This window comes from Hordeum vulgare, chromosome 2H, assembly GCF_904849725.1.
Source record: "Hordeum vulgare subsp. vulgare chromosome 2H, MorexV3_pseudomolecules_assembly, whole genome shotgun sequence".
Classification (NCBI taxonomy): Eukaryota; Viridiplantae; Streptophyta; class Magnoliopsida; order Poales; family Poaceae; genus Hordeum; species Hordeum vulgare.
Window position 1 is genome coordinate 361518744 of NC_058519.1, and position 17482 is coordinate 361536225.

The following is a 17482-nucleotide window of genomic DNA, read 5'->3' on the forward strand; positions in this document are numbered from 1 at the left end:
TCCAGGCGCCTGTCCACGTCCAGCTCGCATGGCCTCAACGGATTGACGTCAAAGGAGGTCGTCGTCGCGGCCGTCGGTGTGGTAGCGCTCCTCCTCATATGTTGTTGTTGTTGTTGCTGCTGCTGCGGGAGGAAGAAGAAGGCGAAACAACAACCTGACCACGACGCCATGCGGTTCTACGCAGAAACCTCCGGATTCAAAGGTGCGTGTGACGCCATTGTTAATTGCTGAGGTTTCTCGATCGTGACCATGTCCGATCTCAAAGGCAACGGCGTCATTAATTATTGGCATTGCCATTGTCACGCAAGCAGGGGACAGCACGGCGAGTTATTATTATAGCAGCGGGCCGAAGCCTCCGCCCCCGCGTCAGCAGTGGCCGAACCAGATGGCGCCTTCATCGCCGGAAATGGACTCGACGGCCTTCTCGGCCCGCCGGCCGCCTGTGATGCCCCCGCCTCCGCCCGTGCCGGCGGGCATCGAGAAGAGCGCGTTTGGCTATGAGGAGCTGGTGGCGGCGACAGGCGGCTTCTCGGAGGCGAACCTGGTGGGGCAGGGAGGGTTCGGGTACGTGCACAAGGGCGTGCTCCCCGGCGGGAAGGAGGTGGCCGTGAAGCAGCTCAAGGACGGAAGCGGGCAGGGCGAGCGTGAGTTCCAGGCAGAGGTGGACATGATCAGCCGCGTCCACCACCGCCACCTCGTATCCCTCCTCGGCTATTGCATCGCCGGCGCCCGACGGCTGCTCATCTACGACTTCGTGCCCAACCACACGCTCGAGCACCACCTCCACGGTACGTGCCGTGCATGGTACTACAACTTCACATATGATATGTCAATGCATGCATGCACATCGATCTTGATAATGATGCCCATGTCAGTGCAGGGAAAGGCTTGCCGGCAATGGAATGGACAGCGAGACTCCGCATCGCCGTCGGGTCGGCCAAGGGGCTGGCGTACCTGCACGAGGACTGTAAGACTAGACTCCTCGCTCAACTTAACTTAATTTCAGGATTAGCTAGCTAGCTAGGTTCCTTGATGCCATGGTTTAGATATTTACGCGTGAAGATCCATCTCAAGGTAACCCGCGGATCATTCATCGGGACATCAAATCGGCCAACATCCTGCTTGACAACAACTTCGAGCCGATGGTAGTTAAATTTGATAGATCAATCGTGCAACCAAGATGACAGAACAGAAGCACCTTAATCGTGTTTGAAATTGAATCATTCAGGTTGCAGATTTCGGGCTGGCCAAGCTGAGCCACAGCAACGACACGCACGTCTCGACGCGCGTCATGGGCACGTTCGGCTACCTGGCTCCCGAGTACGCCTCCAGCGGCAAGCTAACGGAGAAGTCAGACGTCTTCTCGTACGGCGTCATGCTGCTCGAGTTGCTCACCGGCCGGCGGCCGGCGGACCGCGCGTCCTACGGTGCGGAGGACTGCCTCGTGGACTGGGTACGTACCCCCCGGACTTCACCGCCTGCCTGCTCCTGGTCGTCTAACATTTATTTGCTCAAGACAAACTTGTTGCGTTGCATCCTGCAGGCTCGACCGGCCCTCTCGCGCGCCTTGGCGGACGGCGACTATAACAAGCTCGTCGACGAGCGGTTGGACGGCGACTACAACAAGACGGAAGCTGCGCGCGTCGTCGCCTGCGCCGCCGCCTGCATTCGCCACGCCGCCAGGAGACGCCCCAAGATGAGCCAGGTCGTTAAGGCACTGCAGGGGGAAGTCTCGCTGGAGACGCTCAACGACGGGCCGCGGGATGGCACGCTCAGCTCCGTCGGCTCCATGCCGGTGTCAGACTATGGACGGTCCGGGTCGTCGTCGACCTACACGGTCCAGACGGAGCGGATCAGGAAGGTGGCGCTGCCCAGCCCCGGGTTCGACGACCACCCCTCCCCGTCCAGCAGTCTCGATACCAACGTCTCCTCCTCGGCGGAGCATGTGCCGGTCACAAACCAGCGGCATCGAGGTTACCGGCAAGTATGACGGCTCATGGCGATTAGGCATTCTAGTGTTGTCTATGCTCATATATGTGCATTCTGGATGATTCAGCAGAGCACACACCATCTTCTCTTTAGGTTCTAAAAATAATGTTTTCCCTTTTTTAGAGTATGTTTACTGTACACCAAATTGATATGGGTCTTTTGTTAGTAGCGATTGGAGAGTCTAGATTCGTTTAGCCTGTTTGGGACTGCTCTAATTCATAAAATTCAGTTTCTTTCATCAAATCTATTTTGAAACAGTTAAGTTATAACTTTTTTAAAGAGAATGCTTAGTTTTTATCTAGCTCCAGCTTTAAGAATGAGAAATTTAATGAAAAGAATATATCTGATTGGATGGCTGGGAATAAACGAAGAAGAATCTACTTACTGATGGCACTAGTGGATAATTTTCTTTCAACTTCACCTTCTGCATTTTCTTAGAGCATCTCCTAAAGAGCTTCATAAAAAACATGAAGTTGTATCCTAGTAGATTCTAGTTTTCTTACGGAGCGGTTTTGTCGTGGAGCTATTTCGTTTGCCTTGTGTTCTCTGAAGTGAAGCTGAATTTAAGGAGCGTAGTAGTCCCCCGTTTTCTTGTTAGTATTGTTTTTTCTTTTTTTGCATGTAACCATAATGAATGAATTAATCAACTTATACAGCAAGAAGAAGCGAAATTTACGATCTTAATGGTTGTCGTGCGCAACTCTAGGCGAACAACGCGCCACAATACTTTATGACGGAGTTTGGAACGGTGTACCATCGAAACGCTAACAACTTTACATCATGTTCATAGATGATGTGCATGTCGGGTGCAATGTGCTTTCACGCATGAAATGAACCATGCACACGCTGCCAAAAGAACCCCCTTCCATTCCTGCCTACGAAATCCGTAGATACGGCCAATCACGCATCGCGCAACAACTCACCCTTCATGATTGAATACCCCTCCATCCTTCTTATTCTAAAAGAACAATATAAAGTTTGGAAATAAGCTCAATGACATTTGACCGAACACTTCCCAGCGTGGTGTCTGTCATGGATGTCGTCAACAGGGGGACAGAAGGTACATGACTGTGTGGACGGATCCTGGGTAGACGGTGACGTAATACAAGGTGAGTGAGCGCATGGGTGAGTGATGCGGACGTCCGTCCATGCCTCAGTGATAGTGAGAGGTACAGCGTCATCGTCCGAGGAGGAGGGCACAGATGCATCGCAAGATGAAGCAACGGCGGAATGACAGAATTCCCCTTGCTTAGTTTTGGCTCCGCTCGTGTGTGGCACTCCTTGCTTGCGAAGTGGCATATCGGGAAAAAATAAGTGAAAGAAAATGGAACTGAAAAGGGATTTAAATGTGTCGGGGGTGAAAGAGTCCTATGTGACGGTTGTCCGATCGTATAAAATCCAAGTTTGATTCTAATTTACGGAATGGAGTACGTGCAGACAGATCAATGAACTGATACAGGCTTGAATGATAAAATTCATCTAATGGGCGTTGATTTGCGTCGACGCGTCGGCCGAAACCGCACACGAGCCGTCCGATCCGCTAGATTGAATCTGGTTTGACCGTGAAGTCTGTCCATGCAGCAAAAATCCTCGATGATAGCAAAAATAAGCAGCGATGTAGCAAATTTCGGGCACGGGTGCAGCAAATATATGATTGTAGCAAAACAAACGTGGTCGTAGCAAAAAGACAATGTTGATGATGCATGGTAGCAAACCAAAATATGGATTGTAGCAAAACAATCCGGTAAACTTGGGTTGCAACTCTGACAAACGTGCATGCAGCTTTTTTAATGAATTGTTCTGACAAAAATTAATACCGGTTGTAACAAAAATCAACACCGGTTGTAGTAAAACATCCGACGAACTCGGGTTGCAACTAAACGTGGATCCAGCTTTTTTTAGTGAACAAATTGTAACAAAATCACCAACGGTTGTAGGAAAAAATCTTGAGGAAAAAATTGCAACTAAACGGGGATCGCACGTCTAATTCACATGGTCCGCACTGTTTGAGGATCTAGTTAAAGATGCCTTACTGTTTTGCAGTGACATGAGCTGGCGGAGAGAAAAAAAGGTACGTACAAAGAAAATGGAAATCTTGAGGAACAGCACTTCATGCGACCGCTTCGCTGGTCAAATTAATGACGGCGACGGCAGTCCATGGGCGTGTCAGTTTGCTCGATGCAGGACGTGCCGCGTTACGTTTTCCTTGGCCATATTCGTGGACATGGCGCGCTCCACTTGAACGCGGCAGTGGACCTCTCCTCCACGACACCACACGGAACCTCATGCTTTGACCGGATTACGGATTCGCCCTTCACCATTCCCATCCGCGTGGCTAGTAAATCTCATTTTCCCGTTGGATTGGTTTCGGAGTCAGTCGATTGATTTAGGGAGCACGCAGCGCCGAACCATGATGCCATTCATTTAAGTTTTAAAATTTGACAAAAATTATGTTTTATCACAAAAATCATTTAATAAGCATAATGGCATTTGTGTATCGTAAGTTTCTATGTCAAATGTTCTCTTACTTGGCAGAAACGAAAAAATAAAAATTTCTATAGCAAGGTAACATAAATCTTGATGTAAATTAGACGACATGAACAGAAGATGTAGCTACATGAAAGTATAAGAAATCCACAAAACATATTGATGACACGCGAGTGCAATGTTGGGTGCGACCGCCGATGTTGTTGTTGGACGGGGCTCTGAAGTGACATGGAAACATGGTCGGGTAGCGAGATATGCATGGCGCCGCCACCAACTGCTAGTGGCGGCACGACAAAATGAAGGGGCGGGTCACAAGAAGAAATGAACAAGAGGAGTAAGAAGTTGAAGGAGGAAGAAGCACTATTGTCAGCCGTTTGATTTATTTCAATTTTATTCATGCAACTAATGAATAGGTGGTCTCACATTCTTGTTGTGTAAAGAATTTATCTTGTTGCTTTGTGCTTAGTACGTACTCCGTCTATAAACTAGTGTAAGATCTTTGAGATCACTACTTTAGTTTACAGAGGACATACAATACAATGCTTTATAGCAACTTAAAAATTTAATGTGTTTGGCATCAACAAATACATAATCTTATAAACCACAATATCTTCTTATATATTTTTATCATTCTATTCTTCTAAACCAAAGTGAGAAAAACAATGATTTATAGCAAAAAGAATATTTATCATCTAAATATTGACACCGAGGAGGGGAAATGCACTGGAGCACCCCGAGTGTCACACATAGTGACGAATCTAGAAATAATAGAGGGGGGGGGGGTGGGCTGTCTGGGTCATGTAAATATGTGTTGGGCCGGGCTGACAAGTGGATTGACTAAGCCTTGAAACTAATAGTAAAAGAATGTAGGGTTGGAGGGGGGCTTGAGCTTGTTAAAGCCCCTGAGTAGATTTGTCGTTGATCACATACCGTTATACAAAAATAGCATTAATAATTAGGAAATTTTAAAAATTCTGAAATTTTGATATATAAAACCTGGGTGTCCATTGTTCACTCGTGTTTATTTTTGCAGAAAAAATGGGTGTCAGTGGTATCCGCAATGCAGTAATTACGATCTGACATACATATGTTGCATGCAGTCTTTTTATATAAGAAATCTACTGTCACCCTCAACATTAGTAGAGAAGAGCGTCATGCAGATCGCAAGATGATCTGGTATAATAATTGTTAAAATTGAGGTTTTAATAAGGATTTTTGTGCAGTTTCTAGATAGATGAACTGCCAAACGGCAATTGATGGCAAATATTATACAATTTAATAAATATAATGGAGTGATGCTTAAAAAGAATAAATAACATTAAATAGAAGATGGTGTGAAACATTAGTACACTGATATTTTATACACTGTCCGTTTTAAAATAAATGATTCAAGTTTAGTATTTCCTTCATCCGAAATTACCTGTCATAAAAAGGATATAAATGAATGTATCTAAACTAAAGTACATGTAGATACATTCATTTCTATGACAATTATTTCTGGATGGAGAAAGTACTATTCATGTTCAGTTTTATAAGATGTTGTAGACATTTTAGACAAGGTGCAAAACAGCTCGATTTCAGTTGTATGAAATGACTTATAAAAATGAACGGAGGGAGTATTAAATATAAGAGTGTTTAAATTACTATTTTAGTTATTAGTTTATAGAGAAAGTGGTAAATATATTACTTTGAAAAGATAACCAAACAAGAAGAAAATGGAATGGGAAATATAGCAGTGGCAGAATCGTAAAAGCTACCGAGCCGCAGGTGCAAAACTGTCATCTAAACCCCTGCATAAACGATCTCCCATTCGTCTTCTCCACCGCCACCGCCACCGCCTCCGCCTCCGCCAGCCCCTCCTCTCTCGGCGCGCACCAACGCCAGCATCACTCGAAACCCCCAACACGAGCGTGCCCTGAGATCTACTCGAGATGTGGCGCGGCTGCGTCTCGCGCGGCCTCTCCAAGGCCAAGGCCTCCGCCTCCAGGCTCTTCTCCACCACCTCGGTACTCTCGATCCCCTGTTTTGCCTCCACTTCATCTGATTGACGTAGTTTTTCCCGGAATTTTCGATTATTCTTATAGTTGATCGCGGAGCTGGAGGTTTTTAGGTGTAAATTCCACCTGTTTCTTCGGATAATCTTGGTTTCCTTTGGCAAAAAATAGAGTAATCTTGGTTTTCTATGCGATGAGATGGTTTAGTGTTCGAGGAATGTACGACGATTGATTGGTCTTCTGTGTCCGTGAGAATTTGCAGTCTTCGTACACGGTGGTGGACCACTCGTATGACGCGGTGGTGGTGGGCGCAGGAGGCGCAGGTCTCCGGGCGGCCATCGGGCTCTCGGAGCACGGCTTCAACACCGCCTGCATCACCAAGCTCTTCCCCACGCGGTCGCATACCGTCGCAGCGCAGGTATAATTATCTTCGCAAACTCTGGTTATATCCTGTTATTCTTTTTATTATTACTGAAATGAAATTCGCTGCAAGACATATCGGAATTCTGAGTTATAAGACGTACGGAAACTGTTTCTTTTTTCGTGTACGGTTTGGTGCTAATTTCCTTACTGAAATGAAATTCGCTGCAATGAAATTCTGTTATATTCTGTAATAAATATCGGCTGATCCTGTTATCATGCAAACCCTGGGTATCTGTTTATCCTGTTACTTTATTTATTACTGAAATGAAATCCGCTGCAAGACATATCGGAATTCTGAGTTATAAGACGTACGGAAACTGTTTCTTTTTTCGTGTACGGTTTGGTGCTAATTTCCTTTGGTTAGTCAAAGTTTTGGAATAGGATTTTTTTTTTTGGGAAAGATCCAGCAAAACTCTGCCCTTTTTATATATATTAAGCAGTAACAGGCTGATCCTGTTGTCATCGCAAACCCTAGGTATCTGTTTATCTTATCATGTTATTCTATTTATTACTGAAATAAAATTCGCTGCAAGACATATCGGAGTTCTGAGTTATAAGATGGAAATTGTTTCTTTTTTCGTGTATGGTTTGTTGCTAATTTCCTTTGGTTAGTCAAGTTTTGGAATAGGATGATTTTCTTTAAAGATCCAGCAAAACTCTGGCTTTTTATATATATTAAGCAGTAACAGGCTGATCCGGTGATCCGAGGAAAGTAAAAGAACAGTAAAAGAAAAACAAGAAGGCCTCGAAAGGGCCTGAAAGAAGTTCCTTAGCTCTCACGACGGATCCCCGAAAGGGGTCTCCAGATATTTTGCACCGGCCATACGCCAAAGATCCGAACTTCTCCTGATCACATGACTATGCCGGTGACAGGCGCAACACCACTCTGAAAGTGCGGTTGTTTCTCTCCTGCCATAGCTCCCAAGCCCCCATGATGATCATTGATTTTTCCCTTCTTGTGGTGACCTTCCGAGGCATAGATGATCCCCATGGCAAACTCCGTTGAACTGCCGCCCTCGCATGCCAATAAATTACCATTTGGTAGGGCTATTTATTTTTCTCTGGTACTCCTTGTATAGTACTCTAATCAAGTGAGTAAGAGAGTAGTATAGTGAAAGGCAGTCAAGTGGTTCTAGCCGATGCTAGCCTGAGCATTAGATTGGATCAATTTTGTTGCAATTTGCAAGGAGGAATGGAGCATCTGTTCTCAGACTGCTGGATTTCATAATTAACAGTTTGTTAGGGGTGAACAGGTAGTGAATAAAGTCTTGTATAGAATAAGCCAAAGTTCTGCTGTGTTTGGTCCAAAAATTAAATGATACGTGGGCTTAAATTTCTGTGAATTATGTGTAACCTCATTATTTGCATCCCTGAAGTAGGTGTAATATTCTCAGCAATGCATTTTTCATGCTAAAGCAGATGTGATGTTCAGGACTTCTGTGTGCTTTCCTTGACTTGTAAGCTTATTGTGTTAAGGAATATTCATATTGATGTCGTACCATCCTATGTTTGTAATGTCGAAACTCTTGAATTTGTCAGCATGCATTTTATCTGACAAATTTCTGTGCTACTATGCCACTGAGCTGTGCTTGCTTGACTCGCATTTTCCATGTAGGTGTAAGGTCACTTTCAGCCATGTTGTCTTTTGCACTATGAATATGAAGTGCTAGATATCCTCTTTAGTTGTGAGTTATTGTGTAAGGTTTTATTGGCTTTGGGCATGCACTAACATGCAAGAATGTATGCAGGGAGGCATAAATGCTGCTCTAGGAAACATGAGCGAAGATGACTGGAGGTGGCATATGTATGATACAGTCAAGGGAAGTGACTGGCTTGGTAAGCTACTCACAAATTTGATATTTTAGGGAAAATATGTAGAGGTTATAATCATAGAAATTTGAGAGCTAATGCGAACTGATATCTTTTTAAGCAACTGGCGTGAAACCCCATTCATTTTTAACAGAACCAACAGAACTTCATTGAAATTTCTTTATAATATGCCATTCTAATCCACCTCCAGGTGATCAAGATTCTATCCAATATATGTGCAGAGAAGCACCAAAAGCTGTTATAGAACTTGAAAATTATGGATTGCCATTTTCAAGAACTGAAGATGGAAAGATATACCAACGTGCCTTTGGAGGCCAGAGTTTAGATTTTGGGAAAGGTACTTTTAACTAAAGTATAAAAAGGAAACCTTCATATGTATTGTTTTTTGCGGGTGAACCTTCGTATGTATCTTATTCCTCATCCTAGCACTATCTGCTATCATCAGGCGGACAGGCCTACCGATGTGCATGTGCTGCTGACAGGACAGGACATGCTATGCTCCACACGTTATATGGTCAAGCCATGAAGCATAACACTCAGTTTTTTGTAGAATATTTTGCACTAGACCTTCTCATGGACAATGAAGGTAAGATAACTATGTTATTCATATTGCCATGTACCTTCATCCCTCATATCTGGTAGCACACGAGGTTCAGTTTGAATTAGATAAAATCATCTCGAATTGAAATGAATTGCTCTGTCAGACATCTTAGATTCGACTTGTTTTCTTGTGGCAAAGTGCAACAGAGACATCTGTTAGAACTTAATAACTCACTAGAAGCCATTGCACATGAACCATGGCATGTTCTATTATCTATGCCGTTGCCCACGAACCCGAGCCTGCTTGTTACATAGTTCTCCCAAAGTGTTTGTTGTCTCCTTTTGTTGTTCTGTTGATAACGACATTCACATGCTTGCACTTCTGCTGCTGCTTTTGTAGTTTTTGTATTGGATTCATGAAGATTGTTTCGAGCTTTTGATGGTGTCAATACGAGTAATTAACGCATAATGATATTTCAGGTAACTGCCAGGGAGTCATTGCCTTAAACATGGAGGATGGCACCCTTCACCGTTTCCGTGCAACAAATACAATTCTAGCTACAGGGGTAATATTTTTTTACAATTTGTTTTTGTATGTATAAATTGTTTGTGCTTTCTTACTTTAGCCGTGAAATTGTTCTTGGGTTATGGAAGTAGGGTTACGGCAGGGCCTACTTCTCAGCAACCTCAGCTCACACATGTACTGGAGATGGCAATGCCATGGTTGCACGTGCTGGTTTACCCCTTCAGGTTTGTTATTATCTAATGCTGATGCTAATTTTTAAGTTCATCTTCTATTATCCTGTTTGATTATGCTTGCGTGATATATGCATCGCAGGATCTTGAGTTCGTTCAGTTCCATCCTACGGGCATATATGGTGCTGGATGCCTCATCACTGAAGGTTGTATATATTCTACTATTTCTCACTGTTGTTATCTTTAGGGAAGCCACTTGTTCATAAAACCCCCTAATCTATGGATGATGTATTTCTGGAGTTGATGTTGTACTTGTCTGTTAAGCCCCCTTTTTTCTCTTCTCTGACAACTTGTTTACCTTGTTGATCTCACTCGGTTCTCAGGATCCCGTGGTGAGGGTGGTATTCTTAGGAACAGTGAAGGTGAGCGTTTCATGGAACGATATGCTCCTACTGCAAAGGATCTTGCTTCTCGTGATGTTGTTTCAAGATCCATGACAATGGAAATTAGAGAAGGACGTGGTGTTGGTAAGTAGTAGTCTTAGTCATATTTTTTAATGTTCAAAAAGTTGCCAAATTGTGTGGCTTATTCACGTCAGCCTGATCCTTTTATCTGGTTATCTCAGGGCCATTGAAGGATCACATCTATTTGCATCTTAACCACCTGCCTCCTGAAGTTCTCAAGGAAAGACTTCCTGGTATATCTGAAACTGCTGCTATTTTTGCTGGTGTTGACGTCACCAAGGAGCCCATTCCAGTTTTGCCTACGGTTCACTACAACATGGGTGGGATCCCAACAAACTACCATGGGGAGGTTCGTCTTGAGTAACCGTCTTAAACATGATCATGTATCATATTTGCTGTTCTCCTAATAGGTGTTGTGTTTTAAATATTATTAGGTTGTGGATATCAAGGGTGATAATCCAGATACTGTCATTCCTGGTTTAATGGCTGCTGGAGAAGCAGCGTGTGCGTCTGTTCATGGTGCAAATCGTTTGGGTGCAAATTCACTTCTTGACATAGTTGTGTTTGGCAGAGCTTGTGCAAACAGGGTGGCTGAGATTTCTAAACCAGGTAAGCTCCTTTCTTTTGTTCTGTATCTCATTGCTTTCTTGGTTCTTCCTTATACACCTGATGTGAATGACTCACTATATCTATATTGCAGGCGACAAGCAGAAACCTCTTGAAAAAGGTGCAGGGGAGAAGACTATAGCATGGTTGGACAAGCTGAGAAATGCAAATGGGTCATTGCCAACTTCCAAGATCCGTCTCAACACACAACGTATTATGCAAAATAACGCTGCAGTTTTCCGTACACAAGAAACACTTGAAGAAGGTAAGGGAAATTCTTAGGGCTATTAGTAGCAGGAAGCAAGAACGACATTAGTAAAGATACACAAGCAGGAAGAGACGCTATTTTTTGTTATAATTATCATTTTATCAATGAATTCTCACTGGTCATATGTTTATTAGGTTGTCAACTGATCAGCAAAGCATGGGAAAGTTATCATGACGTGAAGATCAATGACCGAAGCCTCATATGGTATATGTTATTCCTCACAGGAATCGTATGAACCAGTTTGACTTGTATCAGTAATATAATCACCCATTTTCGTTGTTATTTGTTGCTACAGGAACTCAGACTTGATAGAAACCATAGAGCTGGAAAACCTGTTGATAAATGCATGCATAACTATGTATTCAGCAGAGGCTCGGAAGGAAAGCAGAGGAGCTCATGCTCGTGAAGATTTCACGGTTTGCTACTTGGCCTATTTGTTTTACTGTTTCTTCTTCCTTGCACCTGCATGCTTCTATGTAGTAATAACTGTAATTGTTTCTCCTCGTTTCTTACAGACAAGAGACGATGAGCATTGGATGAAGCACTCACTGGGGTAAGTATCTTGATCGTCTTCTCTTCAGTAAGCTTCATGTCAAACAGATTTGTGGAGTGAAACAAATTATAATACTCCCTCCGATCCATATTAATTTCCGCTGCTTTACTATAACTCATATTAACTGTCAGCTGCTTAGTACAACTTGTAATACTTTTACAAAAGCAGCGACAATAATATGGACCGGAGGGAGTAGTGTAATTCAATGCTTGTGATATATGGCATGCATCATTACGATAAATGCAGTGACTTATATATCTATGAAAGTATAACGTGCAGCATGATGTGGTCATTTAACAGTTGTGATCCGGGCTTGATGTGATTTGTCATGTGCTTTACAGGTACTGGGAGAATGAGAAGGTACGATTGGCATACAGGCCAGTCCATATGAACACATTGGATGATGAAATCGAGTCGTTCCCACCGAAAGCACGCGTATACTGATTGATGCGTCTCAGCTCGGTGATTTAATTAAGGTTGTTAATAAAGCATGTGGTGGGTATTCTCTAGCTGAGAGTTTCAGCTGAATTTCATCCTGTTTTCCCTGTGTATCCTGTCTCCTGTGTAATTCATGAGAAATAAAAGAAAATACTAGTGCCTAACCTGCCCCTTTCAGAGTACCTTGGTGTAAATGAAATTTTATAATAGCTGCTTTCGTGCCCAACCAGATATTTATAAGTAGTGATGATGATGTTCTACCTTACTTATGCAAAATAAAATAAATTGAGTAGCATCAAATAGGCTCACAGTGAGCACCGCCAACACTGCTAAAGGACACAGTCCGCAAACGTGGCACAGGAATATGTACAAGTCAACGACATGGATTTCTTGTTTCTTGAAAGATACCGTCTGTTATGCCTCAATCTTTTGACACGCTGCTGCTGCGCCATCTCCGTTGCCGCTGGGTGTTTCTGGCGCACCTGATGTCTCTAGAGTAGCCTCTCCGGCTTCAAACCTCGCTCTCCTCTCGACGGCCTCTCGCACCCTCTGCGCAAACTCCTCATCGGAACCAGGCAGCATGTAGCGCAGCTTCATGTTTATCCTGTTGGCCACCAGAACCCTGTGCCGAGGCTCTATCCTGTGCTCCAAAGAGTAGCTGAAAAACCTGGCCAGGCACAAGGATGAGAAGAAGCATCAGCTTGTATGATCTCATCTACATATTCTCTTCTCAGGAGAGGATATGAATGTGGTAGACTCACCGGGGGAACTCGATCAGATCTTTCAGCGGCCGTACCATGACGCGCCTAAGGTACTGGTATTTTGGCCTTAGAACATCCACATTGTATCGGAGGAGCGTCGGGAAGTCAGCAACCATCTGACCGAGTACCAAGTGGTAGATGCCCAGTGACCGGAAGTACTTGACGCTGGCTTCCAGTTTGTGTGTGATGCTGCAGCCCATGAGCTGCGGGTCCAACGCAATGACCTTACCAATGTCATCCTCTGTTACTCCAGCTTTTGTCCTCAGGAATATAATCTGCAGTTCCGAGACACATGAGCCGAATGTGGCAGAACATGGCAGACAGCATATTGAAAGCAAATCTCCTATAAACAAACGCAGGAACACTGCATTAGGATGAACTGTGTTCCCTCTCTGGCTCCCTATCCAACATAATCTGTCAGGTTCACCATTTTATTCTGTAACTAGCTAACTAAAAAAATCATGTCCAAATGACCGCTCACCCGTTTGCTGTGGCCCAGTGAGGAGGGTCTCATTCTTTTCATTTTATGTGCTCATTTTTGCTCGTCAGCTGGTCTGCGTTTATGCACTTCGAGTGGTTTAGGTTGTCGTCACTATTGGGGGCACTGGTGCTCTCTTGGTCTTGGAGTTGGATTTTCTCTTCTAATGCAAAAAGGTGTGCTTGTAGGTGCGTTTCGAGAAAAGTAAAAACGTGCCTGCGTATTTACTAAGTGTATGTTTGGTTACTCTGGACCGTAGCAACTTAGGTCTATAGCTGGACAAATATGAAGATTGAACAAACAACATATGGTTTAGTTGTGCTAAGGATGAAGTTTTACCGCTTCATACCGAGGCTTAATGAGATTCGGACATGGATTTCGAGTCGCGGTCGCAAAAAAATGTCGACTCGAGTCACGAGTCGTGACTAGTCGCAACTGCAGGCACGACTTCTTCCGAGTCACTACCCCAGAGCGACTCACATGAGTCGCGACTCGAAAACCATGGATTTGAATAACTACACTTATGATGTACCTACACTTATCCTACGGAAAGCATTCTGAAACATGATGAAATAAAATGATACGAGAACTAACCACTGGGCGTAACTTCCTGTACAGACTATAAGTTAGTACAGGGGGGAACTTCACGAGCACATTGCCGACTGCATCATTCCTCACACCAATATCCTGAAGAAATTGTACCTAGAAGAATTGATCGGATAGAAATGAGAAGGGTCAAGGGTCAACTGTCAACAAGCAATACATCAGAACATTCAGAACTAGAAATCCAATTTGTACACTTTTCTCAGATATACAAAAGGTAGTTACTCTTAAGAGTAAAAAAAGGTAGTTACTCCTATCAGAGTGTTAAAGAACATGTTTAACAGATCATAATATATTTTGTGAACAGGCAGTGAATCATAGTATCCTGCAGTCAATAACTCATAAGTAGCATCAAAATGCATGCATGGTGCTATTTATTAAGGGGTACCTTTGGTGCAATTACTGTCTCTAAGTCAAGACAGAAAATCGTAGGTTGGACCACCAACATACGCTTCATACCATCCCGTGAAATGTTTAAACGATATAGGTACTTCACAAGTGGCTTCCACCTTTCTTCTATGCTGCAGGCCATGAGCTGTGGCTTATAAGCCAGCATTTTTCCAAGTTCTTCTGTGCTCAAACCAAACTCTTTCAGATATTGAACCTGTGAGCCATAATGCCATTATTTTTGGCACAGAATTTGTTCTAATTATGGAGTACAAACAACCATTGATATACAATTAACAATGACAAACTGAAATATCGAATTCAAGAACTCAGTTTTTCCTATATACTCCCTCTTTCTCAAAATGCAAGATGTTTTTTGGCTTACATTTTGAGACAGAGGGAGTACTTTACTTGGATCCGTTTTTCTGCTATTAGCTATTATGTTGATTCTTCTCCAAACAAGAGTCACCAATTTAAAGATCTTACTAACCACTGAATTAAGTGAGCAGCGCCAAATCCTTCTATGGATTTCTTTTTTCGCCTCTTTTGTCATCAAAGTTCCTATGGTACCAGTTCTTTAATGGTTACCCGGAGCCAATGTAGAGGACTGTGTCCTGTTTCTAAGATATACCATGCCCCCCGAAGCGACACATTGGCGCGATTGCTATAAAATATACTTCCTTGACCACTTGAAGACAGATCGGTCTTAAGAAGATCATAGCCCACTCCTCAGTAGCCCCTATGAATTTGGTGACTATTGGTATGTTTAGGCCATTAGGTCACCTATTTTGAGTTATGAACACACAAGCAAGGCCAAAACATGTGTCGGGCATGCAAGCCATCAACCTACTAGCTCTAGGGGAGATAACTTAGCATGTCAAGACAAGATTTTCATTAATCCAAAGTCATATAACAATATCTCCCAGAAATACAAGAAATTTACTTTCACTACTCATTATCAGTTCAGTGTTAGATCGGTTATAATCATATGGCGGCCAACACCGTGCAATCATTGATGCCCATCCAAAAGGGAACCGTCAGTTTAATTTTGCTCTGCCAATGTTCTTTAAGTAGCAAACAGAATATGAATTGATCTTCAATAATCTGAAGATTAAAATCGACTCTTCCATAACAATAGTAAGAGAAAGGGGATAAATTGAAGGAAAAAATGGTGTCAAATATTCTTCCAAATGGGCAAGGTGCAGAAAGAAAAATAGCACGGAGCAAAACTTAATGTGCAGTAAACACCTTACTGTTCATCTCTTCTAGGCTGAAAAACCCAAGAACTTTTGGATAATCATAGACCATAGTGCCGAAGTCATTCTCATTCATTCCCATATCTGTATAAAATCGCACTCGTGTCTCTAACTCAGCCAAGGAAAAATCCAATAGCTGTGGACATCTACTGACCACATGACCAATCCAGTCTCTCCTAACACCACAGCATTCCAGATAGCCAGTAATCTCTTCCAATTCTTCAAAACTGCGACTCAAAAGGGATTCACCCTTCGCAAGCACACGTCCCAAAAATTCTCCTTTCACATAAATTGATCTCAACCACTTTAGCATCCTTCTCACTTTCTCCAGATCACCAGAACAGGAACAAACTACTTTCGCAATTTGGGGATATGTCAACGAGTTGTGCTTGAACCACCTGAAGTGAATGTATTGTTTCAGTACTAGCTAGGAAACTACGTACATATATTATGAAATACACTATTTCAGAGTTTGCGAATAACTTAGGAGTTTTTGCTGGCAAATAGGAACAATGCCATGATTAGGGCTTCGCACAGTTACTTATCATGTCGGTTCAAAACGAAATGTTTAAATAGGTGCACAACAGTGTGAAAATGCATCAAATAAATGCAGCTTAGAGAACTAAAACTGAAAAGAAAAATCAATCAGCTCAAGTAGAGCAAGATAACTAGAATTTAAAATTTAATAAGAATGAGGCAGGAATTGGAAAATAATCACAATGGAACTTGTTGACAGAGGGGTTATAACTAAGCTTGTGATTGTGGTGGTCGGTCACTGAAATGAGGGCACTTTGATTTCATGCCTAACAAAATGTCTTGAAACCGGCTAGGTGAGGTGAGTGGTGGTCAAGCTTCTCGCTCAGATCAGATGGACCAACTTAGAATATGATTTTTCTTTTCCCTTTGTTATTAAATGACAAGTCATATAAGTAGATTTATATAGCTTTTGCTCACACAAAAACAAGATTTCATCCGAGTCTCGTAGTTACATTGTTGCAGTTCATGTGATCGGTACCTGAGAATAAATAAACAGAGGAGAAGAATTGAACAAGAAGAAGAAGAGGGGACGCTGCAACGTTTACTTGACTAGGTCGACCACGCCCGATTCCTGGATGTAGGTCCGCGCCCGCGCGTTGAAGGACTGGTGCGCGAGCTCGGGGCGGTCGCGCCGCATGGCGGCGGCTCCGACGACGATGCGGTCGACGAAGGCGCCCATCCGTGAAGTGAGGTTGTTGACGTAGGTGAGGCCCCCGGCCTTCCCGCCGCTGAGCGCGGCCACGAGCGCCTCGGTGGCCACAGCGCGGCGCACCTCGAGCGCACGCAGCAGGACGTCATCGTCGGCAGGGACGTCGAGGTCATCCCGGAGGTCCTGGATGCGCGGGGACGCGACGGAGCCCGGGAACCGGTGGGTGCGGCGCGGGGCGAGGGAGGCCTCCTCGGCGGCGAGGAGGGAAGTGGAGGGGGCGGGCGGGAGGATGGGATAGTGGGTTGTGGTGGTTGTGGCCGGGTTCTGGAGGCGCGATGAGGTGGCGGAGGAGGGAAGGAGGCGGCAGCAGCGAGGGTAGAAAGGGTTGGCGGTGTGGAGCGGGAGGTGGAGGTGGAAGCCGACGTGAGAGCGTGGGAGAGTGGTGGTGGCCATTGGAGACGAGTGGAAGGTGGAGCGAGGTTTAGCTCTATCCTGTTTGGGGGTTTATTTTTTACTGTATTTT

General features: G+C 43.9%; 3 protein-coding genes across 3 annotated transcripts; 2 read left to right on the forward strand and 1 right to left on the reverse strand.

Moving 5' to 3' along the window:
- Positions 1 to 326: 326 nt before the first annotated feature.
- LOC123430079 (proline-rich receptor-like protein kinase PERK4) lies at positions 327 to 1996 on the forward strand. The gene is made up of 5 exons (XM_045113993.1): positions 327 to 788; positions 881 to 967; positions 1075 to 1145; positions 1229 to 1453; positions 1544 to 1996. Exons 1-5 carry the CDS (start codon positions 386 to 388, stop codon positions 1988 to 1990), a joined length of 1233 nt encoding a protein of 410 aa, XP_044969928.1. The 5' UTR covers positions 327 to 385; the 3' UTR covers positions 1991 to 1996.
- A 4262-nt stretch (positions 1997 to 6258) lies between these two features.
- LOC123426298 (succinate dehydrogenase [ubiquinone] flavoprotein subunit, mitochondrial) lies at positions 6259 to 12553 on the forward strand. Its single transcript, XM_045110106.1, has 16 exons — positions 6259 to 6482; positions 6733 to 6888; positions 8642 to 8729; positions 8914 to 9060; positions 9169 to 9309; positions 9744 to 9829; positions 9921 to 10013; positions 10102 to 10165; positions 10343 to 10486; positions 10585 to 10772; positions 10858 to 11032; positions 11124 to 11294; positions 11432 to 11501; positions 11593 to 11713; positions 11813 to 11850; positions 12192 to 12553. The coding sequence occupies exons 1-16, from the start codon at positions 6408 to 6410 to the stop codon at positions 12292 to 12294; spliced, it is 1860 nt and encodes a 619-aa protein (XP_044966041.1). The 5' UTR covers positions 6259 to 6407; the 3' UTR covers positions 12295 to 12553.
- On the reverse strand, positions 12473 to 17448 carry LOC123426299 (transcription termination factor MTERF2, chloroplastic). The gene is made up of 6 exons (XM_045110107.1): positions 16856 to 17448; positions 15766 to 16171; positions 14519 to 14734; positions 14122 to 14229; positions 13050 to 13324; positions 12473 to 12955 (listed from the first exon to the last, which is right to left on the reverse strand). Exons 1-6 carry the CDS (start codon positions 17410 to 17412, stop codon positions 12703 to 12705), a joined length of 1815 nt encoding a protein of 604 aa, XP_044966042.1. The 5' UTR covers positions 17413 to 17448; the 3' UTR covers positions 12473 to 12702.
- Positions 17449 to 17482: the final 34 nt, after the last annotated feature.